This window comes from Fundulus heteroclitus, unplaced genomic scaffold (genome assembly GCF_011125445.2).
Source record: "Fundulus heteroclitus isolate FHET01 unplaced genomic scaffold, MU-UCD_Fhet_4.1 scaffold_59, whole genome shotgun sequence".
Classification (NCBI taxonomy): domain Eukaryota; kingdom Metazoa; phylum Chordata; class Actinopteri; order Cyprinodontiformes; family Fundulidae; genus Fundulus; species Fundulus heteroclitus.
In genome coordinates, this window is record NW_023397022.1 from 1,314,399 (window position 1) to 1,340,851 (window position 26,453).

The 26,453-nt window shown below is 41.3% G+C and overlaps 1 protein-coding gene across 4 annotated transcripts in view; it reads left to right on the top strand.

Annotated features, from left to right (window-relative positions):
• Positions 1–1,639: 1,639 nt before the first annotated feature.
• llgl2 (LLGL scribble cell polarity complex component 2) overlaps positions 1,640–26,453 on the top strand; it is a 132,702-nt gene continuing 107,888 nt past the window's right edge. The window contains exons 1-2 of one of the 4 annotated variants that reach the window (XM_036133180.1): positions 1,640–1,997; positions 9,287–9,406. In XM_036133180.1, the coding sequence (XP_035989073.1) occupies positions 9,332–9,406 (75 nt within the window). In that variant the 5' untranslated portion in view covers positions 1,640–1,997; positions 9,287–9,331. The remainder of the gene's footprint in view (positions 1,998–9,286; positions 9,407–26,453) is intronic. The other 3 variants (XM_036133177.1, XM_036133178.1, XM_036133179.1) reach the window with 3 other exon arrangements.

Below are 26,453 nucleotides of genomic sequence, written 5' to 3' on the forward strand. Positions count from 1 at the left end.
CACATGCGCCGACGCATCGATGTTGCCGGACCCATCACTACCTGCCATCACCTACATCCCTGACCTTCTGCAGCCCTGAACCTCCGGTCTTCATCATCTGCCATCCACCACACTTCCTTTAAATAAAAACTCTTAAACTTTAGTCCCGTGTGCGCTTCCTGAGTTCTTCGGTAAACAAATCGTGACAGCAAAAATGGATTTCCGTTGTGTAAAGGACAACTAAGAGTTCAGCAGCATTGGTAATGCCAGATAGAGATGGGGTGACGCAGATGTGCAAATTTACAGATGTGGTGCAGAGACCAGTTTATAGTTCAACAGTCTGATGGCAGCAGGGAAAAAGCTTTTGCAGAACCTGGTGGACCTGCAGCGGATGCTGCGGAACCTCTTCCCAGAGGGCAGCAGGGAGAACAGACCATGGTGGGGTTGTGAAGGGTCACTGATGATGTTACGGGCTCGGGACATGCAGTGCTGGGATGAAATGTCCTTAATGGAGCGAAAAGGAGCCCCGATGATCCCTTCTGCTGTCCTCACCACTCTTCTCACGTTTTTCCAGTTGGAGGCGCTGCAGCCTCCACACCACACAGAGAGACAGCTGGTCAGAATGCTCTCTATGGTGCTTCTGTAGAAGATCGTGAGGATGGGCAGGGGCAGGTGGGCTCTCCTCATCCTCCGCAGGAAGTACAAGCGCTTCTGTGCCCTCTTCACCAGTGAGGTGGTGTTCACAGACCAGGTGAGGTTGTCTCTGATGTGCATACCCAGGAAGTTGGTGCTGTTGACCACCTCCACAGCTGAGCTGTTGATGAGCAGTGGCACTTGGCGAGGCTGGTTCTTCCTGAAGTAGACGATTATTCTCTTCAATGGCTTCTGGTTCAGTTCAAAATTCAGTACAAAATCCTATTGGTGTTCATTTCATCCATTGCCTTGCACCCTCTTACCAGACTGACATTCTGACTCTTCACCAGCCCAGCAGATCCTTAAACTTTTCTAAGCAACGTCTGCAGGGTGGTCCCACCGTCGAGGTGTAAACAGTGGGGCGATTTTGCCATTGCAGTGGTAGGGCCCTAACTCTGGAAGGCTCTTCCCCTAGAGTTACTCTCCATCACACCCATGCCCCGGTTCAAGCCCAGGCTAAAGACCTATTTGTTCAGTTTGCTCTTTTATCTACGAGATTTATGACTCCTTTCAAAATTTGACAGCTGAAATATGTACAGCTGATTTTTTATTACTATTTCTATTTGTGTTTTTAATTCAGTACAGTAGTTGTAAAGCATTTTAGAAATAAAATTGGATAGATTGATACTAATAAAAAATATTTGTGATTAACTTTATTTGGTGGTATAGTTTTGTATCTTTGAACATATAAATAATTTTAAACTACAAACAGCTGATTGACCAATGAGAATAAAATGAAACAACGAAACAAGAATATTGTAAACAAAACATCAGTATATGAAAGGGGGGAAAATAAAACCCATGTAGGTATTTAATGGAGACGGCGAAATCAGCTTTTGGCTTCACAGCTGTGCTTAAAGCTGCCTCGGTTGCTAGGCAGCAGACGTTACGCTGAGGTAAGGGCGGAGATTCCGGTAAACGCTAGACCGTTCATATTCACAGCCAGTCTCTTCCGTTCCTTATTTTTTCGTGGTCGACGTAGGACCCGGGTTACGTGGGCCGGGTCCTACGGAGTATGCAACCCCTGAATTTATGGCAACACCATATGAATTCGGACGTCTATAGACAATGAACATAGCGCCTGCAATTGACGTATTTCCGCCTACCTGTGGAGCTGTTTCCGGCTAACAGCAGAGCTCCCCGACTTAAATTCTTTCTGTCATAAGGCGGAAACAGGATCTGCCGAGTGAACGTTTATCGGAGGTATGTTTATGTGAGTTTTAGAGCCGATCTCGAAGTAGTGAAGTTCAACCTGACAGGATAGAGCGGTAAAGACAAAGAGACTCAACTCCTGTGTTAGTTTGACAGCACTTGGACTTCTTCCGGTGAGTGCCCTTTTCCTTGGATTGTGGAGAGTCTTGTTCTGCTTCCTGTCGAGATAAAGTCGTGCTGTGGCTGTTGAAGCCGAGAACTCAGGTGTGTTAGGAGGAGGACATGGCTGCTGTTCTCATAGGTGTTAAGATTTCCGTAGGTAATGCTGTGTGCTTGCTGAGGCCCGACTTCAGTGTGAGCAACCTAAAGTTCCAGTTGCAGCAGCATTATGTTGCATCTGCTTAATATATCCTCGTCACAGAGAAATAGGTTTTATAAAGTTGTTAAACTCACCAAGAATTGGTGTTTGGAAATCTATTAATCTATAGTTGGTACACTTTGTTGACACAGGATAGAATCTGCGTTTGAGAAACGGATTATAAAAATGCGTTATTGAAACATGATTCTTTTTGCTGGATACAGACGCTGTCCCCCACCCCCCTCCCTTTGTGTTGTTATATTCAGTCTGGTTGTCTAAACTGCCATGTTTGCAATCAAACTGAGCACTTTTTCAAAAGCGGCTGGACTCCAGTGCAGAAACTAAGACAAGGGTAAAAGTTTGTCCACTTTGAGCTGCAGAGGAAACTGGAAACTTTTTATCGGCTGAATAGAAGTTCCTACCATTGTTGCATAATGACGGAAACGTGTAACTTCAGTAAGGTGTGTCTTGTCTCAACAGCAGGTGTGTTTTTACCACGACCATTTAGTTCGTACAGTTTGGGGAGGAGGTGTGAATCAGGAGGGAGCTTTGTTGTGTTGCCTTGTCGGAGAACTCCACATTCTAGATTTGCATTATATTACTCAGAAAGGGTTAATTGTGTATGAGACACTAAATTGTTTCAAGAATTTTAAACTATTCTTTTAGTAATTTTTATTATAGCTTTATTCATTGTTATTGTTGTTGGTGAATTGGTCACTTATTTGTATGTGCTATATATATATAAATATATAGCACATACATCAACTGAAATGATATCAACTGGCAGTCTTACAGGTTGGTCCTTCCAGTTTCACCATCAGCAGCCAAACAAAGAGGCTTTGTTAGTAGACTTAGTATCTAACGTTTCACCATCAGTACCTATGTTTACATGCATGGATTGAAATGTATTTGGATTATGAAACAAAAAAACAATGTAATTCTACCGTTTATATGATAAACATTATGATCGGATTAATGATTGTGTTGTTTATATCCACCTGGCTTTATTCAGAATAGAACCACTCTGATATGCGCCGTTATTATTATTATTATTATTATTATTATTATTATTATACATTTCCCTAAACAAACCACAAAAGGAGAACTTCCGTCTCTGATGAACAACAAAAAATGGTAAACAAAGCAGTACTGTACGAGTTTATTTGTCTTCCAAGCACCCAGGCGGGACTTGCACGAGGTTCTATTTATGAAATGTACAAACATAGCTAGTGTAAGGTCTAGAGATCAACCCATACAGGTTTCTAAGGCAGATACCAATTATTTTGACATCAGGCAAACTGATACCCGATACGTAGGACCAATTTTCCGGCCGATTCTTGAAGCCGATATGGCTTTTTCTTCTTCCATTCATGAGAAAAATGACACAATGATAACAAATGTTACACAAGTGTCAATTTAAACCAAAATAGAAACATTCATTAAAAGGAAAATAGTTCCAGAGTTTTTGCAAAAGTTTCCCATTTTTGGCCAGATGTTGAAATCACAGCAGTGTTGTGCATGGGAGAAGAAGAAAGGCATCTGCTGTGCGAGTTTTGAGTGAACGCCCGTCTTTTCAATGATTGGCCATGGGGTGAAGAGAAATGCGAAGGTTACTCTTCGAGGAAGTCCAAAAAAACTGAAGCACGACACTAATACAGTTCGGAATCAAGTCACAGTTTTGTCATCCCTATATCTGTAATTTACCTCCACAGTCACTTCAAGTCGGTGTTATTGCTATAACAGATATTTTCTCTAGAAGCTTGTTGAAGTCCTGTGTGATGAAGGAAGGCATCCCATACAGATTAGTTGATCTTGACCGTCCTTTCTCTCTGAGTCCACATGGGGGGAAGAGAAAAAAGTTAAATCAATGAATCCTTGAAAGTCACTGATCTAAAGTATTTTATATTAACTTTTCTATCGTTTTGACTAAGAGATCAAAAGTTAGGAGCAGAAGAAATCTTAAGGAAAAGAAACGTAAAATGTGCTTTTAACCGCAGTACCAATATACAGGTAGGTGCTGGTCATATAATTAGAATATCACGAAAATATTTTTGTTTTCAGTAATTCATTTCAAAAAGTTAAACTTGTATATTAGATTTATTCATTTCACACGGAAAGATATATTTCAAATGTTTTTTTAGTTTTGTTTTTAGATTATTATAACTGACAGCTAATGGAAACCTCAAATTTAGTATCTCAGAAAAGTCCAAACTCACAGCATTTTAAGCCCACCCATCCATCCATTTTCCAAACCGCTTAATCCCTCATGGGGTCGCGGGGGTTGCTGGTGCCTAACTCCAGCGTTCACTGGGCGAGAGGCGGGGTTCACCCTGGACAGGTCGCCAGTCTGTCGCAGGGCAACACATAGACAAACAGGACAAACAACCATTCACGCACACAGTCACAATTAAGGACAATTTGGAGAAGCCAATTAACCTAACAGTCATGTTTTTGGACTGTGGGAGGAAGCCGGAGTACCCGGAGAGAACCCACGCATGCACAGGGAGAACATGCAAACTCCATGCAGACCCAGACGTGTACTCGAACCCAGGACCTTCTTGCTGCAAGGCAACAGCGCTACCCACTGCGCCACTGTGCAGCCCGCATCCTGATGCATTTTAAGCCATTAGCTTGTATTTAGTAAAGCAAAATGTTTTTTAAACCTTTCATTAAAAACAGATCCCTGTGGACTTGACAGGCAGGCTTCATTCCCATCTTCACCTCTTTCTGTATGCAACGGATGAACCCTGTTGCATACCATCTTATTCTACATCTCTAAACCTGCATTCTCTTTTTGTTTAGTTGCCATAAGCAGCACACCAACTGTTTTAGAGCAATAAAAACATTATATAAACAATTACATATAATCAAAAGGCTATCTTGAATAAAAAGTGTGCTCTAGGAGAGAAGAATAGCAACATTGACAAGACAGTAAATTATTAAAAGTACTCTAAATGTGCTCAAAGCAAAAAATTAAAAAAATAACTTATATAATATATAAATTTATATTTTATATATATTATGTATATTTATATACATAATATATCTATTTTTTTTAATCATACCTTTTAAGAGGACTGATAAGGAGGAAGTTCGTTGGTCTGCGAGGACCATCTGGGGCTGTTTTAATACGATGTGTCGGTACCTATCCCTACTCTCAGGCGGCTGCAGCTGCCTCATCCTGACGCCAAACCCCCACAGTCATTGCAAAGAGAGCAGAGAAGAGAGCCATTCCGTTTCCACATTGCAAATGTATCCCGCCCTTTATTACAAAGCAAGATAAAATATAATGCTTTTAACCTAGTCTTTTTTCCCCTCTAAAACTGCCAGCAGAGAGACATAGTCCCTCCAGCGAGTCCTGGGTCTTCCTCTGGGTCTCCTCCCGGTGGGACGTGCCCGGAAAACCCCACCAGGGAGGCGTCCAGGGACCAATCTGCCTATCAATTAGGGCTGGACGATATAGAATAAAAGCATATCGATAAAATAGAAATCATATTGATCGATATTGATAATTATCAAACAAATCAAAATATACATTTTTTAAGTGCAGCCCTGGCCATTTTATGCTGTTGCTTAATGTCCTATTTTTAAATAAATGGATTCAAACAACTTTTTACGAAAACTGTAAGTGTTAAAAAAGAAAAAAGAACACGTACTCTCTGAAGGCTGATGCCACTTTCATGGGTTTGTGATTGGTTGGACGGACGCAATAACTGTAGTAATAACCTACATGATAGGCTTGGATGCACTCTTCTTTTATTGAACTTTTTAGTTCGTACAGTTTGTTTTTTATATTGAACCATACGTCTATCGATCGATATATAAGCTTATTGTTATTGAATTATCGTCCAGCCCTACTATCAAACTTCCGTTCCATCTTTCCCTCATTCGTGAACAAGACCCAGAGATACTTATTTGCGTTGGAATAGTACCATATTTTTCAGACTATAAGGCTCACTGAAAACTTAAATCTTCTCAAAAATTTATAGTGCGCCTTATATGTGATTAAAGTTGTGCTTACTGACTCATTTTTACAATGCGCTCAAATATCTGTTAAACTGTGTAAGTATGACTTCCAGTGGCAGCTGGTGAAAAAAAATCTTGGTGGGGCTGGCCAATAGAATTCCCTGCCTAACCCAATACATGCATTTAAATTAAAAGTCGGAAAATAATACGATTCCACAATAAGCATTTAATTAATAAAACAACATTGTTCACAAAGGATTATTTTGGTAGTTTTGTTTTATTAATCCTTTTCACAGAAACATGCCAGAGGGTTTGCATACATTGTTCATGTACGTATATTATTACGAAACAAACGTTTACATCTTGACTTAAGTATATATCCTAATTTTTTTATTTATATAATGATTTAAGTAGAACGATGACTAATGCAAAATTAAGTTTTATTTACCGGAGATGAAGTGTAGACTGCAAATTCTGTCGTGGTATGATGGCTCCCACTGTCGATTGGGATTGTCTGCCTGCATCCTTTTCATTGAAATTATCCATTTCTTTCTTCCTCCTTCGGTAAACGAAAAAAACGTACATCCGACGATTTGGAATGCTTCTGTGTGCAACCAGGAGCACAACAAGTCGTAGGCATTGTTTAGATTCCAGAAATAAACTAAAAGTACGCTCTAATTTACCCGTTTTGTCACGCTGGTAAGCGAAAACAGTTCTGTTTTTGCCTACCAACGTGACCCAGATGTAGCGCGGATGTAGCTCGTGACGTCACGCGTGAAGTGCACCAATCACTGTGCAGCTAGGGCTATGACTCCAAGAGCCCCAAAGCCATTCATTTTGGCGATGCTGATTGGCCAAATATTTATAAATCTTCCCTAGCAATAGTACACGATTGGTTATTTCGCTACACTTGCAGGGCTCCTTGAGTGACAGCCCCACAAGTGTAGAAGAAGAGAAATGATACGTCTGTTGGTGGAAATGGACTGTTAAATGATATTCAATCAGTAGAAGTGTTTTAATAATTCTTATTACATGTAGCCATGTACTATTAAGTAAAAACTGACATTAATAAATACTTTTAAAATCTATATATATTTTGACTTTTCCCCTCCACATCTAGGGAGGGCAGCGCCCGATCGCCCCCTATGGGCCAGCTGCCATTGACGACTTCGGTAAGCAATGAAGCCACTCCGCTCAATGGATATTTGAAGCATTACGGTACCCTGTGTCACTACCTGATCGGACCTCTTAGCTGTCTAAAAGACTGCCTGACTGTAATGTTGAAACTAGAAGTGCATTAATGTAAAGGTTTCCACATACTTGACTGTAGGTCACTTCACGGAGGTCTGTGCATACTTGAGGCGGACTTAAGGTGTCACACAATAAACTTCTCGGCTGCAAGAAGTCAACAAATTTATATGTGACACTGAGCTTGATACACTGAGCTGCTCCAAGCAGACGGTTGCAAGGACACGCAGCATCACAGTCCCTCTCTGTTCTCACTGAAAGGAGTGCGGTGGGAGCCTGCTAGAAAAGAAATGGCTCTAGATGCTCCGCTAGCTAATCACACATTTTACCATCAGTTCTGCCGCTTCGTCCCACTGGCAGAAAGTGTGGGAATTGTAGGAATTTGTCACAAGAAAATATGTCAACCAAGTCGCAGAATGCGCACAGTATTTCTAAGTATGTGGGAGCTTTAGGCAGCCAGTGCCCGATTGTCTTGGATATTTTTTAAGGATAAAGAGTCACCAGGATAAATATCTGAATCACACATCAGCTTAAACTAATAATAAAATAAGGCACAGCAAAAGCAAAGAATCGGAGCTGAGCAGAGGTAGCACCATTTTCTTTGGGGCTTGCAGAAGAAGTGGTGCACAAGCACCACTTGATTGCGCTTGGTGGAAGCACTAGCGTGTGAGGGCATCCATTTTAGTAAGTTGAACTAGTGTTTGTTGTTACAACCCTGACTTGTTTCCACATTATACACTCAACAAAACAACATTTCTATGGTGACAGGATCACCTGGGTGTTTACCGCTGACCTCTGAGAGAAATAACCAGCTGAAGGCACTGTTCTCATGTTCTACCAATCTGTAATTCTGTGGCATCTACATTTTTTAATACTATGCTGTTTTTTCACAGATCTTTTTCCCTAACCCTGACCTTTAAGCACGAGTTACATTGATAAACACATTATATTCTTGTAACTCTGTGCAGTTGTGAACTATAAATGTAGTTTAGCAGGTTTTTCTTTGTGCCTGAGTAAATCCAAAATGTTGTTATCCATCAACTGAAAATGTTTAGATTTGTTGGGGGGGGCCTAAGAGTCTTGAGTCTGCAACTACATGCAGTTGAACTCTGATTAGCATTGCAAGACAAGTTAGTTCCTGACTTGGGAAGGTCAAAGGATGGTAATGTGAAACAATGGTATTCAGTGCTGTGTTTGCCAGCAATGAAATCGTTTGAACTGATGGAGATTAAGTACATCTGACCCTTAATGATGTAGATTCCTTGATGTGAGAGTTCTGGCAAGGGGTTGGAAATACACAGACAAGTTTGTACCTCACAAGTAAAAGCACAACATTAAGGAAAGTACTAAGCACAACCCACACCTGCTGCTGCCTCGTCAGTCTTTTTTTTTTTTTTTGTCTCAAACTGTTGCACTTAAATAATTCCCTGAATTTGATTCACACACAGCTTCAATGACTCATTCACCTCTTTCACTTTGTGTGCCTCTGATAACTTTTTGGCACAGTTTGTAGTGAGGATTCAGGCAATGTATTAAAATTAAAAAAATTTTTTATAAGAGTAAATTCTTAATTCCAAACACATTTAGTCACAATTTAAAAAACCTTTTGGTCTTGGCAAAAGCGCTCCTACAGCCCGGGTCCCAGATGTATGAACAAATATGTAAAGTGGATATCAACCCCAAACAAACATTATTTAAAAAAAAAAACACCACGGTTTAAAAAAAATCTTGGTCTGTCTATGTATCTATCTATATATATTTTCATTTATGTATATGTGTGTTTAGATACAAGTCTTTTAATGAAGATAGTTACACAATACATTTATATACATTAGTAAACTTCTTGATTATTTTTTTGCTATAAAGCTCCCTATGTTATTCTCCTAACAGTGTGTACCTTAGGGTCCTCAAGGCTCCACACTAGTACAAAGCACCATGAAAAGGTTCAGGCGACATGTCCATGAATCGCAGAGGGACCGGCTCAAACAGGAACTCTTCCAGTTCACCAAGGTAAGTTCACTCTGACTCAGCACTAAGCTCATTATCTCATTTGGCTCATAGTTCAGGTAAAAGTTATATTATAAATTCAGTTTTTGTTAGAGATATTGAACCAGGTCAAAATGTTTTAGCACAAGCTTAAAATATTTGTAACAATCTCTTAAAACCACATGTAGATATTTAAAGCACCCCGACAAAGGATATTGTTGCAAGCATAATAATAAGAATAAATATTTTCAGACAAAAGTGTTTATTAGCAGAAATGCATACAAGGAATAACTATTACTGGTTTGTTGTATAGTGTAATTGTACAATACTGCATGTTTTATTACATGTATATCTATTTTCAGGAGAGAGGCTTGTGTGATATGAATGTTGGTGTATATTTCTATTTGTGTGTATGGAGACCTACATCTCTATAATGTCTGCTGCTACTGCTTCAAGAACAAGGCAGCCACACAAGGTCACGTGTGTAGGTTTTTCATTCACATAAACTTTTATGTCATAGAGACATGATAGTCCGTGGGCCAGAATCTGTAGGACGTCTCCTTAAGAAGTTTCATATGAACTGTCAGGGGGTAACTTTCTTCCACCGGGATAAGTTGCTACACATAGCAGTGATCTCAAAACACCAATGTTCCCACGTTTTCACTTGCACATTAATAAGTTATAGCCGATAAAAAATCTAAACTGTGGCGCTCCTGTCCAAGAGCTCACGTGATTCGATTTTTGCTGCTCAGCCAATCAGATCGCTGTATTGTCAGCTGAGCGCGTTCAACCGTTCATCATGACTGCGCCCGTAAAGATTTGTTTCCAGACGAAGAAAGCCCAGTAATAGCATTTGCTGGCGCCAGTTGGCAAAGATCTTTATGGCAAGGAAAAAGAAATAGCCCAGACCATCCATCATTCATTTTCTAACACGCTTATCCCTGCTGGGTTCATGAGGGGTGCCGGTGTCTATCTCCAGCTGTCAATGGGGGAGAGGCGGGGTACAACCTGGACAGGTCGGCAGTCCATCGCAGGGCAGAAATAGCCCAGACTTTTGCCCATTTTACTGTGATATCACCAAGACCTGCTGCACTAGGATAGCACAGGCGACAGGCGTCGTGCCAACCGACTTATCCACGCCAGAATGTGTATCCCCTGCGTCGGGAGCGCATTCAGCTGGAAGAATGAATCCAGTCAAATCCGCCTCATTTCCAACCTATTAGGCGTGGAAATGAAGATGTTTTACTTTTCTTAACGAAATATAGCAATGGTGTCGTTACATTATCGTTCAGTTAGTGTGAAAAAAATTAAAATGTAACACTTGTTAGTGCGATCATAAGGGATTGCTATGTCGGTTAAAACTCGATTGATCACTCAATATAACACATTATGAGAAAGAAAACGTCTCTGGTCATTTCCAGATGTGTCAGGAAAATGTTAGCTTTATGTTTTTAGATTGTCGCATGTCTGTCTGCTGAAACCAAAAATCCACCTTCCTGAGTCCATCACTGCTGTCTGCTGGTTCTCTTTTTTTCTTTTTCTTTTTTTGACCCGCATGGATAAATCATATAAAGCGGATTTCACGTGTGATCAAATGAACACTGAATAAAAGTACAGCCAAAATGATCAGATTTAATACGATTTTAATTCAACCAAGAACCATATAGAGATATTAACCATATTAAGAAAACGAGATATGTCGCTTTTAAAAATAGAACAATGTATTAGGAGTTTAAAAAAATCAACTTCATTTTATTAGAATGTGATGCTTAAAAATATTTAGCCTTCACAAAGCTGGAGGTTTATATAATGATTTAAGTAGAACGATGACTAATGCAAAATTAAAGTTTTATTGATTTCAAACACTCTCCTGACACAGGGGATCCAAATTCTGGCAGGGATAAGTCGTTTGGCACGACACCTGTCGCCTGTGCTATCCTAGTGCAGCAGGTCTTGGTGATATTACAGTAAATTGGGCAAAAGTCTGGGCTATTTCTGCCCTGCGATGGACTGGCGACCTCTTCAGGGTGAACCCCGCCTCTCCCCCATTGACAGCTGGAGATAGACACCGGCACCCCTCATGAACCCAGCAGGGATAAGCGTGTTAGAAAATGGATGATGGATGGATGGGCTATTTCTTTCTATTAGCCATCAAGATCTTTGCCAACTGGCGCCAGAAAATGCTATTATTGGGCTTTCTTTGTCTGGAAACAAATGCTTACAACCCCTTATGGGCGCAGCCATGATGACGTGGTTGAACGCGCTCAGCTGACAATACAGCGATCTGATTGCACGAGCAGCAAAAATCGAATCACGTGACCTCTTGGACCGGAGTTTAGATTTTTTATCGGGTCTAACTTATTAATGTGCAAGTGAAAACGTGGGAACATTGGTGTTTTGAGATCACTGTTATGTCTAGCAACTTATCCCGGTGGAAGAAAGTTGCCCCCTGACAGTTCATACGAAAAGTCATCCTACAGATTCTGGCCCACGGCCTATGAAGTTTGCAGCAAATTCTGTTCAGTGTTTGCCCTAAAAATTTGACGTTGTGAGGGGATTTTCCTCCCACTTAAAGGAGCAATAAGTGATATCTCACCACTATATAGTGCTGAGACACTGTCTGTAAACCGCAACAAGATGTGTGAAAAGCCCGACTTTCTCTAACTTCACTCCAGCTGCCACCCGGCCCCTCCTTTCCCTTTTCACGTGTCTCCTCCTGTACGCAAATTTGTAAAAGATAAAAATGTAGCAAAAAAGCATCACCTTTCGGGGGAACATTTTAAGTGAAGTAAGTAAGTCATATCTTTATAATGCTGTTAGCTATAGAACATTTTGATCTGCTGGTGTTGCTCTCCGCCATGTTGCTCCAACACGGCACTGCTCTGACGGTAGCATATTAGGGCAGAGAGGGTCTAAACCAGGGCTTTGAACCGATTTTTTTTTTTTTTTTCCAAATCGGTTTGTTCCGAACAGAAACTGAATTATAACGTTTCCGGTTATGAGTTCCACCAATAAATTGACGTTCCCGAACCGGTTAGAACAAAAAAATACTGTTCCCGGAACGGTTAATTTCGTTCCTTTCGTTTGACAAATATAGCTATTGATATTGTGTTTGGAATGAGCGTTTTACTTAACGATGGATCGTAATTTACCTCCTATTTAAGATGTGTAGCTCTAGTGGAGACACCGCTCTCTCTCCATTCAGTCAGCGAATGTGTGATGTGATGTCACACAGGAAGTGAACCTCAGCCGTCATGGTAACGTGCACTAACCTGACTCCGCCAGCTGTATGTCGCTCCGCCTAGCTTCACTCAAATACATCTGGGACACCTCCATAGCCTCATAGCCTTTATTGAAGGCTGGGCCTTATCAAAAATCCTTGCATATGATTGGATAAGCCACTTGTCTGTCATCTTTATCGACGTGCTATTTCAACCACTTACACCGAAGCCAACCCGTGACGCTGTGAGAGCGACACAGGAAAAAAAAAAAAAAATTTTTATGTGTTTGCGACTCTAGTGGCACGCGTTTTATTGACAGTGAGCTGACAGGAAGAGGGGGGGGAAGACAGGCGGCAAAGCGCCGCGGGTCGGAGTCAATCCTGGGCCGTCCGCGTTGAGGACTACAGGCCTCCTAACATGGTTCGCGCTAACTGCTAACCGACAAGATGTCCGCTGCGGACGCGCCCCGGAAAACAAAACTTGCCAAATCCGGTCGGGAGAAGGGCGAAAACATGGTTTCCACCAACAATAGCCTTCAGAGGCATTCTCTGATGTTCTTTTAATGAAACAATATTAGGTAGATTGGACAACATGGAAGAAATGGCAGCATCAATGTTAACGCTTGCTTCCTCAACGAGCCACCATTGCTATCAAAACAGTCTCACGTCATAGTCGCGTCTCCACTACGTCACATCTATGAAACTCCAGCCCTGCGATTGGCCAGACAATAAAATTGGTTGGAGAAATCACTTTCTATGGCCGATGTCCCAGATGTATGCGAGTGAAGCTAGGCGGAGCGACATACAGCTGGCGGAGTCAGGTTAAACGTGCGCAAGAAAATAATTACTTTTTTTTTTAGTTAATTAGGCAGCAAAAACTTTGAGGAACGGTATTAACCGGTTACCATTATTTTTAAATAAGCGTTCCAGTTCCAGAACATAAAAAATAACGTTTCCGGTTTCGTTTCTGTTCCCTGTAAAATACAAAAAGTTCCCGGTTTTTGTTTTCGTTCCTTGAACCGGTTCAAAGCCCTGGTCTAAACCCAGAGTAACAGCTGTTCACATGTATGGACATGCAAGCACGCTACGTAAACAAGAGACTGGAGAACAACATAGAGAGATGCAGTGTGATGTCATGTGCATATTGTAAGGCTGGTGGACCACCAAGTTTAACTCCCCTGGCGACATAAAACAGTCAGAAAGCTAGCTGCTATTAGCTCGACGCACATTATGGCGAGGCGGCGGTGGTAGTGACGCAATGCCCTTCAATCCCCCGCCCCCGCATGCCATGGTGGCGCACGCACTGCTAAGAACCCACAGCGACACCTACCACCAGGACTAGTCAGTTTTCTCGGAATTCTTTTGTATGTTTGTACATGGTTATATTTTCAAGGCTACCTGCTTCTATTTCTTCTTGCTTATTGATTGAATGCAAATCTCTTTAAAAGTAGATCTGCCACAGTTTGGAATAATTGGAATGGCGGAATATTATTAAATTTAAATTTTATTACATTTAGGATCTGTTTCTGATCCATTTGAGGTTTATCTAGCAACACAATTCAATGAAATATATATATATATATATATATATATATATATATATATATATATATATATATATTAGTGCTGTCAAACGATTACAAATTTTAATCGCGATTAATCGCATAATGTCGATAGTTAACTCGAGATTAATCGCATATTTTATCCTTTCATTTCTGAAAGTGTAATAGCCTGTTTGGCCATTTTAATGTGCAATTTTGCAATAAATGACACTAATAAAATACATGCTTGTACAAAACATATTTTTATGTTATTTTTCAAGCACTTTTCAGAATTGGAATGAAAACATCCCAGTGCCAAATGTTAAACTCTGGACTATAATGGCTAAATGACTAATCATGACGCCCTGATGTTTACACAGTGTGTAAACAAATGTGTAAATAAATACCTGTTTTCATGCCGATATATTTTTTTTGCCTTTTAAACAAAGCTAGACATGGTGTTATGTATAAACATATAAATTAATAAAAATTGTACATTTCAATAAAGTCATAAGTTTTGTTCATTTCTTCACTCTCTCTCTCTCTCACACATCTAATTCTGAGCTTTCACACCAACAACAATACAGGTCATTCCAGTCTTACACTTTGCTTGCAACTGGGCAGGAGCTTAGTACCCTGAATGAGATTGTTTAAGAACTGATTAGTAACTCCAGGTCCTTCGTTTCGCAACGGGATTCAGCCTTAGTTTGTCAAATACAGAGAAAACAAATTAATAAGCATTAAAGTACGGTTTATGGGTTGGGGTTTCTGCAATTTTATCATTGTGTAAAAGCTCATCTTCAGAACCAATGTCTGATAAAATAGTGATCTGCACCATGTAATCTACTTTCGTAGTTATCACCGGTTATTGCCCCGTAAACTGCAGAAAATACGTGCAGAGTTGCTCTGTCTGCCTTTACTACCGTCGGCTCCTATGACAAGGGATATTTCAGCTGGATACACTCAAATGTAGTGCAGGCAGGTCTCATAATAACCGCTGTTTCGTCACTTATTTTAGAGCCCAAATAAGCGATTTCACTTTCAGAAACGTGCCCAAAAAAAAAACGCAACCCGTGACTCATGAAATTTAGAAGCGCTTTTAGAAAAAAGAAGCCCAGAGTTGCATGTGTCTGAGGGTAAAAGAAACCCTTCGGGGCGGGTGTGTTTTGCTACAGTTTTCTAGCACTCTTGAAACTATGGAAAGCGCCGAGGGTAAAAGAAACACAGTCCGGAGAGCGCGGCGGGGGAAAAAAAAACATTAGGGAACGGTGTGTGTGTTTTGACGCGCGGCGACAAAAAAAATTGTCGGCATTAAAATGGGTTTGCGTTAACGCCGTTAATAACGCGTTTAACTGACTATATATATATATATATATATATATATATATATATATATATATATATATATATATATATATATATATATATATATATATATATATATATATATATATATATATATATATATATAAACGATCCAGGGTCGTTGGTTTGCTCGGGTGGTGATGGTCTTTGTGGTGCGGACGTCCTCAATGCATTTGTTGATTTAGGCTGACACAGTCATGTCGTACTCATCAATGTCAATCTTGTCCTCATAAGTTGCTGCAGTTTTGAACATGTCCCAGTCAGAGCACTCAAAACAGTCCAGGAGCGCCCCCATTGCTCCCTCAGTCCACACCCTCACCTGCCTCACTACAGGTTTAGCTCTGATCAGCAGGGGCTTGTATGCAGGAATTAGCATAACAGAGAGATGGTCTGAAGAGCCCAGGTGGGGGTGGGAAGCTGCCTTGAATGCACCTTTAATGTTTGTATAAACTAGGTCTAGAGTGTTCTCTCCCCGAGTTGCAAAATCCACATTGTAATGCCAGTTCAAACGTGACGAGACTGCATTAATTCGGGACATGACAGACTGCATTTCCCATGATGCAATGTGGTCAAAGTGGCCACCAACTCCCATCATGCAACGCGACCCAAAATGGCTGCCGCCCTAACAACGGAGCGGAGAGATAACGTTGCTAGGCAAAAGTTGATAAAACTCGGCCACGCAGGACAATCTGCCTTCTTCCCTGGCGCCCTGCCAACCCGAGAAGACACACAGCTGTTTCACTCCGTGGATTAATTACCCACACGCCACGTGCTCTAGTTTCTCGCTGGACCGAGATTTTTCGAAGCAAAACTATTCCCTGTGCAGACAGGAGGTCGACTCTAAAAGGTACTTTTAATTCCCTCTGATCAAATACTGGAAGCCGCCTTATCTCCCAGTGATCGAAAGAGGACTACGCTTCTGCTGGGCCGAGCAAAGCGACTGTTGAACCCGGAGGAAGAAACGAAGGAGCTTCTTCCCCGTCCCGCTGCAGCCTGCGGACAACTGCGTTCGTCAAGACGCGTCCAGAAAGCCACCTTACTCGGAGCGCTCCGAACCAGCCCCGAGGCACCTCAAAGTAACGGGTTCTCCCCTTTTATTTCTGTCTCACCAACAGGGTGTTTAGAAGTGCCTGGGCAGACGTTAGAACTTCGTAGGTGCAGGTTAATGCTTTTATTCCACAACGAAGTTGGAATTATTTTGCTGAATGTTTTCTTTGTATGTGCATGCATTTTACAATTGATTTTGCTGTGTTGATTTGTGATTCATCAATAACCCCGCCGTGGGTCACTGCTTCAGTTCTTTTCCATCTTCTTCCCTGGTTTCCCCCCTCTCTCTTTTCACCTCTTCTTATCAGTTAATCTCTTTGTCCGAGCTCAATTCGCGGGTTTTGCTTAAACTCCCAGTTAGCTGCGCCCTCTCGAAGCGAGGCATTATCCCATCAGCGTAAGCGTGGTTACGTCATTAGGACCTCCCCTCATGCATCACGTAAATTGGTAGACCATACGTCATCGTAGCAGCCATCTTGGGAGGGTGACGTGTATCTGAACTGTAGGGAGCTTAGCTGAACTAGCTTTTGTAAGACATCAAAGCGTCCAGTGAGATTCCCGAAGCTGTTCTGTCTGTCAATGCTGATACGTCAAATGCCGGTGTTTTGAGGGCGGTTTTAAACAACTGTGAGTTGAGTTAAGATCTGCTAACCGCTCATTTTAATCCATTGTTTATTTTTGTTTTGTTCTTTTATTTCCATATATATATTTTGCATGTTTTAGTTTTAGTAGTGAGTAAGAATTCCAAAGTTGTTGAATCAGAGAATTACTGTAACAGGGAATTGCTTTTGGTTCAATAAAACCAACGACTGCGGAATAGACATTGTTTTGTGTTCAATCTAATTCACAGTTACATGGCTATTCAGAATTCAGAGCTAACCTCCTTTGGAGTTAACATCTGATATTAATACAGGGACATATCATTGGATGGTGATAAGGAATAAGGATTTAAACTCTAATTGCAGTTACATTGGGGTTCTCACAGCTGCCGGATAAACCTCGTCGGTTAAAAGTCCGACCTGATCATTTATTCCAGCATAAATGAGTTCATAACAGCAAATTAACTAATGCATTAGTGGTATAAATTCTTACAAGCTTATAGCTAACATCACCACCATTTGAACTATATTTTGTTATAGCGGAATTTTGAGTTGAATGATTTATTATTTAAATTATAATACCAAATTATAATTTATAATAATAATAAGCATATTCACACAGCTTCTGGCATAACAACATGTTGGTAGAAATGAGGGAGTACAGTTTTCATGTTTGCCTGGTTAAAATCCCCAGCAATGATGAAAATGCCCTCTGTATGTGCAGATTGCAGCTCAGAGATAGTCCGATAGAGGACACTCATAGCCTCTTTTGTATTAGCACTCGGAGGAACATAAACCGCTGTGATAATGACAACGGTAAACTCTCTAGGCAGATAAAAAGGTCTGCAGCTAAAAATCAGGGTCTCGATGTCCGGAGAGCAAAAACTTGTGATTATTCTAGCATTTTTACACCAGGTGTTATTGATGTAAACCCAGAGTCCGCCTCCTCTGGTCTTACCGCTGAGTTCTTTGTTTCTGTCAGCTCGGAAAGTAGCTAGCCCCTCCAGGCTAACGGCTTGGTCTGGGATTGATAAGGTAAGCCATGTCTCGGTCACAATCAGAGCGCAGCATTCTCTAAACTCCCTCTTTGCAGAGAGCTCGAGTTGTAAATGGTCTATTTTGTTGTCCAGTGAGCGGACATTGGAAAGCCAGATGGACGGGAGCGGCAATCTGAATGGGTTAGCCCTTTAGCTTAGCTGCTGCTCCTCCGCTGCAACCGCGCTTCTTCGGCCGGCTACACCGCCTTCGCTTTGCTCTCCACCGGTGTGAGCTGCTCGTCGAGTCCGCCGCTTCACAGGCCTCCGGGACTGATATACTGATGAAACATTAAAGGCTGCTGCACACTTGGGTGTACTATGCCCAAACTGTGAGAAGTGCTGACTTTCAGCAGACATTGTAGTTTTCATAGTAAATCGTACCTATTGGCTACATTTTCTGTGACAATTTCCTACATTTCCCACAGCAGGCACCCACCACACCTGTCAGCATGGAACTAAGGGGCTGTCATGTCACAGGTGCTTCCAAGTCACGACTGCCTTGGAGCAGCTCAGTGTATCAGCTCAGTGTCATTTATAAAACTGTTCGATGTGAAGACTTCTTCCCATCAAGGAGTTAATTGTTTACTACTACGTATGCACTCATAAAAATATTTTATTAGTAACTTCTTTAGTAAGAAATTACTCTTGGAAAAGAAACTATACATTAACACATTTTACCCTAAACCCTAATCAAGCCAGAAAAGAAGTACTGGTCTCTTTAATGCATCACGATGCCGATGTTACAGGGCAGGCTAATCCTTTCACCACCAGAAAACACCATCCCATCTAAGAGATAGTAAAAACTGATGAGGCCCCACAGAAATCCTGCTCTCAGCCAAAATGAACAAGAAGACCCTGTTTTGAATCTGATAATTAGAATTAGCAACTACTTGAAGGACCTTTGGTGCCAATCAGGTTCTGAGTCATCCTATATCAAGGTAAAACTTGCATAGATCTCGCAGTGACTCTTGAGCAAACTGTTTCCGTTGTTCATCATAGAGCAGCAATGATTCAAATAATTCAACATCACAGTACTGTCAGCTTACGCAGGGAAGATGTCCTGCCCTAACTGGAGCAGTTTAAGTCTCTGGAGGCCTTGGGGCCTGTTGAGCTGGGAGGGGGGTATGGACATTACCATCTCATGGCAGATGCCCTCCCCTTTAGTGGTTTGCATTCTAGTGAGGGAGGGGGAGTGGGGGTGAACCCAGCATGGGAGTCTATTGTCGTATGTGTGTTTGGAGTTGTTTCAGTGTTAGTGTTGGGGTGGGATTACATTTTCTTTCCTTGGGGGAAGGGGTGTTTAGAGGGCTCAGTGTCTGGCTCCTCATCTTGATCCTGGTCCATGCCGTCTCCCATGCCTGTTCTATCTGGGGAACAGTGGTCTCCATGGTTCGGGTGGGCTGGCTAACCGGACGTTCTTTTTTTAAGGTAGGGGGTGATGGTCCTGCTTTACGGTTGGCTCACTGGCCCTGCCGCCCGTCTCTGGCCCCCGAGCTATGAAGGTGCGGCTGGCACAGGCTCCCACTTGGAGTGGGTTATGGGAGAACAGGGGTGGCTATTAGAGTCTCGGATTTCTTCTTCCACAGTCTCTTTGGTCTTAAAGACGTCTTATGGCATGGGTTAAAGTTCTCCGTCACCACACCCGGCGCCATGGGCAGGCATTGGGGGGCCGTGCCCGCCCACGGAGTCAGCCGTGCCCGCCCTAGATTGGAAGCCGTTTTTTTTTTTTTTTTTCTTTAACCCAGCATGGCCAGCTTTCTATTATTCCCTTCTCAATTTGTTAATCATATAATTCAAACAATCAAACCAAACCGCCAACTAAAAACAACATCCGATCAAACTACCGGGGGGTGTCACTGAGTCTATCATACGTAACGTTCGTACTTGGTTAACTGTGGTGTTACATGTGTGCCTTTGACTTGAGTGCGCCGGAACCAATCCGAGTGTGCAGTGAGACAGGTATTCAGTGTTTAAACATCACGCATGCGCTCAATAACTGTCTGGGACGCACTCTGATAAACTCTTGTCGACCCACTGCCCACACGCTCGGTACCATCTCTGTGCGCGCTCGGTTCCGTGTCTGCTCGCACGTTCGACCTGCTCCTTCCACGCTCAACACCAGCTGTGTGGTCTCTCGGCTGTTCCTCAAATCGCGACTTCAAAAACTGTCCACTCCACCACCAAATCACAGTCAGATTTTTTTTTTCATCCAATGAGAATATTGCTTGCAAATACTGCATTCAGATGGATTAAATCAAAATGCTACAGCTTAAGCTAAATGCCCAAATTGCTAAAGATAAGGGTGGGATTGAAGAAAAAGATAAAAAGAAATAAACAGTTGAATATTTTGACCTAAAATATTTAGTCTAAAATATTTAGACAAAAATATTTAATTGAGCTATTAAGGGAGGTGTAAAAATTGCTGTTGTTGACAATTTTTATAATTTAAGGAACAAAGCAAAGGTAAAATGTATTCTTTCAAGGCAAAAATATGGAAACCCTACTCCAAGCCTTCATTTCATCATGGCTGGATTAGCGTAATTCTCTTTATCGCTGAATCCTCAGTCCTCACTCAAATGTCTGCAGCTAGTTCAAATGCTGCTGCACACCTTTTAATGGAAAAACATAAAAGAGAGCATATTACCCCATCCTGGCCTCCCTTCACTGGTTGCCTGTTAATCTTAGAGTTCAGTTTAAAGAAACTATGTTTGTTTTTAAGGTTTTAAACAGCTTTGCCCACCTTACTTAAATGGATTTCTCTTTCACCTTTACACCCCTGCTTGCTCATTCACGTCTGCTGACCAACTGCTCATGGTCATTCACAGTTCTGAGCAGAAGCCTAGTTATTTTTTTTAGGTATTTTCTATCTGATGTATTTCTGATGTTTGGCACTTTTTTTTTTACCTCGTGTTAAAGTGCTCTATAAAAATTATGACAATAATGTTTGTGATTATGATCACAAGAAACTTGTGCATCTCCTCCCAGAAGCCGGAAAGCAAAGAGACAACAGCATTTTTCACACCTCACTTAGTAGCTCTGAATATTTTAGACTAAATATTTTAGGCTAAATATTTTAGGCAAAAATGTTCAACTTTTTTTTTCCTTTATCTTTAATCCCACTGTTATGTTTAGTAATTTCTGCCAAAAGCTGCAGCATTTTGATTTAAGCCATCCAAATGCAGTATTCGCAAGCAATACTCTGATTGGATGAAAAAAATCCTGTCTGTGAATGGCTGATGGAGTGGACAGTTTTTGAAGTCGCGAGCAGAGAGACAGTCGAGTGAGCGCACAGCTGGTGTTGAGCGTGGAAGGCGCGGGTCGAGCGCTCGAGCAGACACGGAACCGATCGTGTGGATAGTGGGTTGATCAGAGTTGATTGCTCGCATGTGATGTTAAAGACAAAATTAGTTTTAAAACACTTCCCTGTTGTCTTCAGTATTTCAGTAGTGTGATTTGTATGTATTCACCTTTTATTGTAATATTTTTATTTATAGCTACCTTAAGATCACCCTATGGATAAATGTGGTATTAAATATAATAATAATAAGATGAATAGCATAGCAAATAATTTGAACTTGCATTCACTTGAATAGATATGAAAATAAGAAATTTACGAAAGGACAAGGTTGTGATTGGCCTTCTTCATAGGATTGGTTTATATTGAATGTGACAGGGAGCCAGTGGAGTTAATAGTACAGATGTGAAGTAGATGATGTATCGGTGCAAGCTTCTGTCTTCTGCACTAGGTGCAGTTTATGGAGGGTTTTCTGGAGGACAGGGAGGGAAGGGAGTCGAAAATGTAAAGTTGAGATGTGAGTGGACTGTGAACCAGTTTGGCAAAAGTGTAAAGAAAAAACTTGCTTGAATCTGCAAAGATGAAAGAAAGGTAACCTGGGTATGTTATGGATGTGGAAAGTGAAGGAGAGGATGGAGAGAGCAGTCCAGGATGACACCAAGGCTCTTAAGTTGGAAAGGTGGGAGAGATACAGGATGTATATTTTAAAGTTGACTTTGCACAATAAGCAAGTGTGGTACTTAATGTGGCATGACATTATTCCTGGGGCCATATATCCCCAGCCCCGGGGAATATATAGGCTGATTAGAATTTTTTTTTCCAGTGAAATTGATTCTTTTTTATTTAACCTCTGTCTTATGGCTTGTAGGAGTTGATTTGACAGAGCAGCCCTTTTCGATGTGGTCCTGGCTCAGGCAATCCACAGCTCACTGTTCATAGTTCATATGTGGGTCGACTTGGGTCAAAATCCAAACCAAAGAAGTCAAGGCATTCACCAACCACAACAACTCAGTGGACAGCTAGATAAGGATTACCAGAGAGGATGCCAAGAATAACATGTTGCCTTTTCTGGACTTCCCGTTACACATTGAGGAAGCTCGGAGGTTTACCGGAAGCCCACACACAGACCAATATCTGCATTTTGATTCACACCACCCACTGAAACACAAACTTTGGCCGTTTCTCAATTCACGAGAACGCGAGTCCGTACTCGCGTTCTCGTCAAGTCTGTTCTCGGTAAGAACACAGGAAGATCGGACTTGACGAGAACGCGAGCACGCAGCACGCACTGTGTATTGGAACAGAAGCGTACTCGTGACGTTGTGAGACGCACAATTCTTTAGCATTTCATTTGCATTCCAAACCATTTATACACTACACCACAATAAATCTTATTGATTTTTTTTCAAAAACATTTCTAATTTTTAAAACGCCTAAAAAATCTATTTTTTTTAACAGAACTGTGGGTATAAAAGCAGCAGTCGCGGGAATTTCTTTGTTGGGAGTTGTGCTGCTCGTAGTTGGAGCGTCGATTAAGACTTGCAAATAAATCATTCCTTTGTGGAAATAAAATGAGCAATAGGCGCGCTATTGCTGTTGCTTTGGCCGTTAGTCACCTTTACCAGCAGGCTGCACAACGGGCGGCGCAGTTGAGGAGGCAAATACGAACCAGGAGGAGATTGATGCGGCAGAGGAGGCTCAGAAGGCAGGCTTTGCTCGCCCACCTGTTCCAACTGGTAGGCATTTTAAGATTGACAGCCTGTTTTCAACTTTTATCTTTACAAAAACAAAACAAAAACATTGAGGATGGTATTAAACACGTGAGCAGGTTGTAATTGTGACTATTGCTCAATGAAGAAAAAGACAATTTTAACATTAGTAACAGTATGTCAGTAGTGTTAAGCCATTTCATTTGCACTTATTGACCATTCCAGCATTGAATATTTAGAAAGGACGAGTCATTTCTATGTCTGCCCACCCTTACAGTGATTAATCTTTAAATTATGTGCAGTAAGTTCAGCTCATTCTTTAAGTGAAATGTTAAAAATACCAGAGAAGGGAAGCCAGTTGTTACATTTACTATATATGACTAGTTTTACAGCACTGTACATTTTACTTTTTATTTCTTGAGAACTATATTAATCTGCATGTTAAGCAGGTATAGTTTTATGGTGTGAAAAGGTGAGAACTAAAAAAAACAAACAAATTTGGTAACATTTGGACTTTTTTATTTACAGGAAGAAAAAGCAACAAAATATGTGAGGATAAACACCTCGGTACCAATCCTCCAACTATTTTTTAATGAAGGAGACCTGAGACCAGCCTTCAGGCTAAACAGGTCCACCATCGTCCTCCTCCTTCAGCTGCTGCCCATCCAGAAGGTCCATGGATGGCCACAGGAGACAGAGGTGCTGCTGACCCTCTGCTGGCTGGCCGACGTTTGCCCCAAAAGTAATCGCCGCCTGCTGCATCCTTCACAATATTAGTATAGAGGCAGGGGACCAGCTTGACGTGGAGGACGAGGAGGTAGATCCAGAGGAGGATGACCATCCAGCGGCTCCAGCTGGCTGCATGTTTAAGTGAACATGACTACACCTGACCTAATGTAGATCAGTTGGAGTCCTGTTCACATGCTGCTTCATTTCTTTTTTTTTTCACCACCTGGAAAAATACATAAAATAATGCATAAATTAATTTCTATTCCAACTATTTTTAATTGTAAGTTTATAGGCATTGTCTATTTGTATAAGATCTTAATGAGTTATTTCTTTGTTTTAAACCATGTTAGTAACTGTTAATAATTTGTTGAATATATTACACCTTCATTCTTTTCCAAAGATTAAACATTTGTATAAAATAAATGTCTGTTTTTTCATATACTATTATTACTATTATTTTCTTTCCCTCTTTCTCCTCTCAATTATTCGTGTCCTGACTCAGAATAAACTCACTTAGATAGGAAAAACATTTGTAGAATGTATTTATTTATTTATTTTATATGCTGCTGCCGTCCTAGGGAGACAATTACAATTTATTCCAGCAAGTATTGAGTTAATAAAGCAACACACGTCAGTCAGATAAACACAAAACAAATAAATCATAACCAGCGATATTATGCACACTACTTTTTTTTAATTACGCACTAACTCTGTAAACAGGCCACATAGGGAAGCTTAAAAGTATAATGTTCTCGCCTCAAACGATCTGAAAAGGTACTTTTGAAGAACAACAGCAGCAGAAAAGGGATTTTTTTAACTTACCGCTTTGAGCTCTGTTTGCGCTGTCTTGAATCAAGCTGCGGCCGCGGTGCATTCTGGGCAAGCGGTCAGTCTGAAGAACGCACAAGTCTGCTCTGATGCATGCTCGATAAAGAGGGCGGGCGAGAACAACATCCGGGGAATTCGGCGCGTTCTCGATTTGGCGTTCTCAGCATTGGAACAGTGCTCGGGCTGAGGCTGATGACGTGTCACGAGTACACGAGTACACGAGAACGCTCAAGAACGCATATTGAGAAACGGCCTTTCTGTTATCAGAACTCTGAGTTACCGGGCTAAAAACATTTCCTATGCCACAGAGGAGAAACAAAAAGAACACAAGCATGTCAGGAAATCACTGCAAGCTTGTGATCACCCAAATTGGGCCTTTGTCAAATCAGCCAAGAAAGCTGGCAGAAAAAAAACACTGCATTGAACACAGGAGAAAACACAGAGACGCAAAAAACATTGTCATACCATATGTGTCAGGAGTTTCTGGGAAACTCGGGAGAGTTTTCTCCAAACACAACATATTAGTAAAATTCAAACCTAATAACACTTCTTTGACAAAAACTGCTTCATAACACCCATACCACAGCTGAGCGGCGTTGTGTATGCGGTCCAATACAGCAAGGACTGCTCACACTCTTAAACAACAGCTACATAAATGCATGGGACACCACAAGAATGCCAGCAGCTCGGGGCACAATTCAGCAGTCCATTTGCACCTCAACAATAAAGGGCACTCTTTTGATGACATTGAGGTGGATATTTTGGACAGGGAGAACAGATGATGTGAAAGAAGCCATCTTGTTCAAAAGAGAAAAGCCATCACCAAACAGAGTAGGAGTTTTGCGTTTCTAACTCCCCAGTGTTTACAGCTCATTCCTCCAACACATTCCAAAGAGATTACATCGTCATGATTCAGGTGGCCAAGTACTCCACTCACATCAAGCAATAGATAAGATAAGATAACTTTATTGTCCATCCCATTTCTTGAGATAGAGATTCATCTTTGATATCTGGCAGCGGTTCATACATAAAACACATAATTCAAAAGGCATATCCAAAAGAACAGCAATACTAAAAAAACAATATTTAACACACTTAAAACTGCACCATGAAAGTCGATATTGAATTAAATGAATGAATCAAATAAATTGAGACCCACTGTGATATAGCTTCGACCCAGGACATCGATGGGTGGGTTATTGATTCACATCTGACTTAGAATGCCCTTAGGAGGATTGGCTTCCACGTCCTTTAAAAACTGCAGTGCACCAACTGCAGGTTGCTAAAGTGTGAGCCACCAGAATTTACAAAGACTCCTGGATAGGTATTGAAACTTTTTCAGAAAGAACTGAATGAAAGTCCGGTTGCCTCTGATTTGAACTTGTTTGCTGTTCAGCTAGTAACACTGATCAGGCCCGAAATCTGGTTGTAGTGTTGGACTCAGACCTGAACCTCCGAAAGCATCTCAAAATGACAAGGTTGGCCTATAACCAGAAAACATTTCCACGATTAAAGGACTAATGTCTCAGCAGGAGGTGGAAAAACGAATCCATGCGTTTATCTTTAGTTGAATCAATTACTTGAATGGTGTCTTGCTAGGTCTGCCAAAAAAGTACATCAGTCAGCTGCGGTAGATCCAGATTATACTGCTCACATTCTCACTAATACAGTTCTTACACTGGATCCCTATATCTCAGAGAA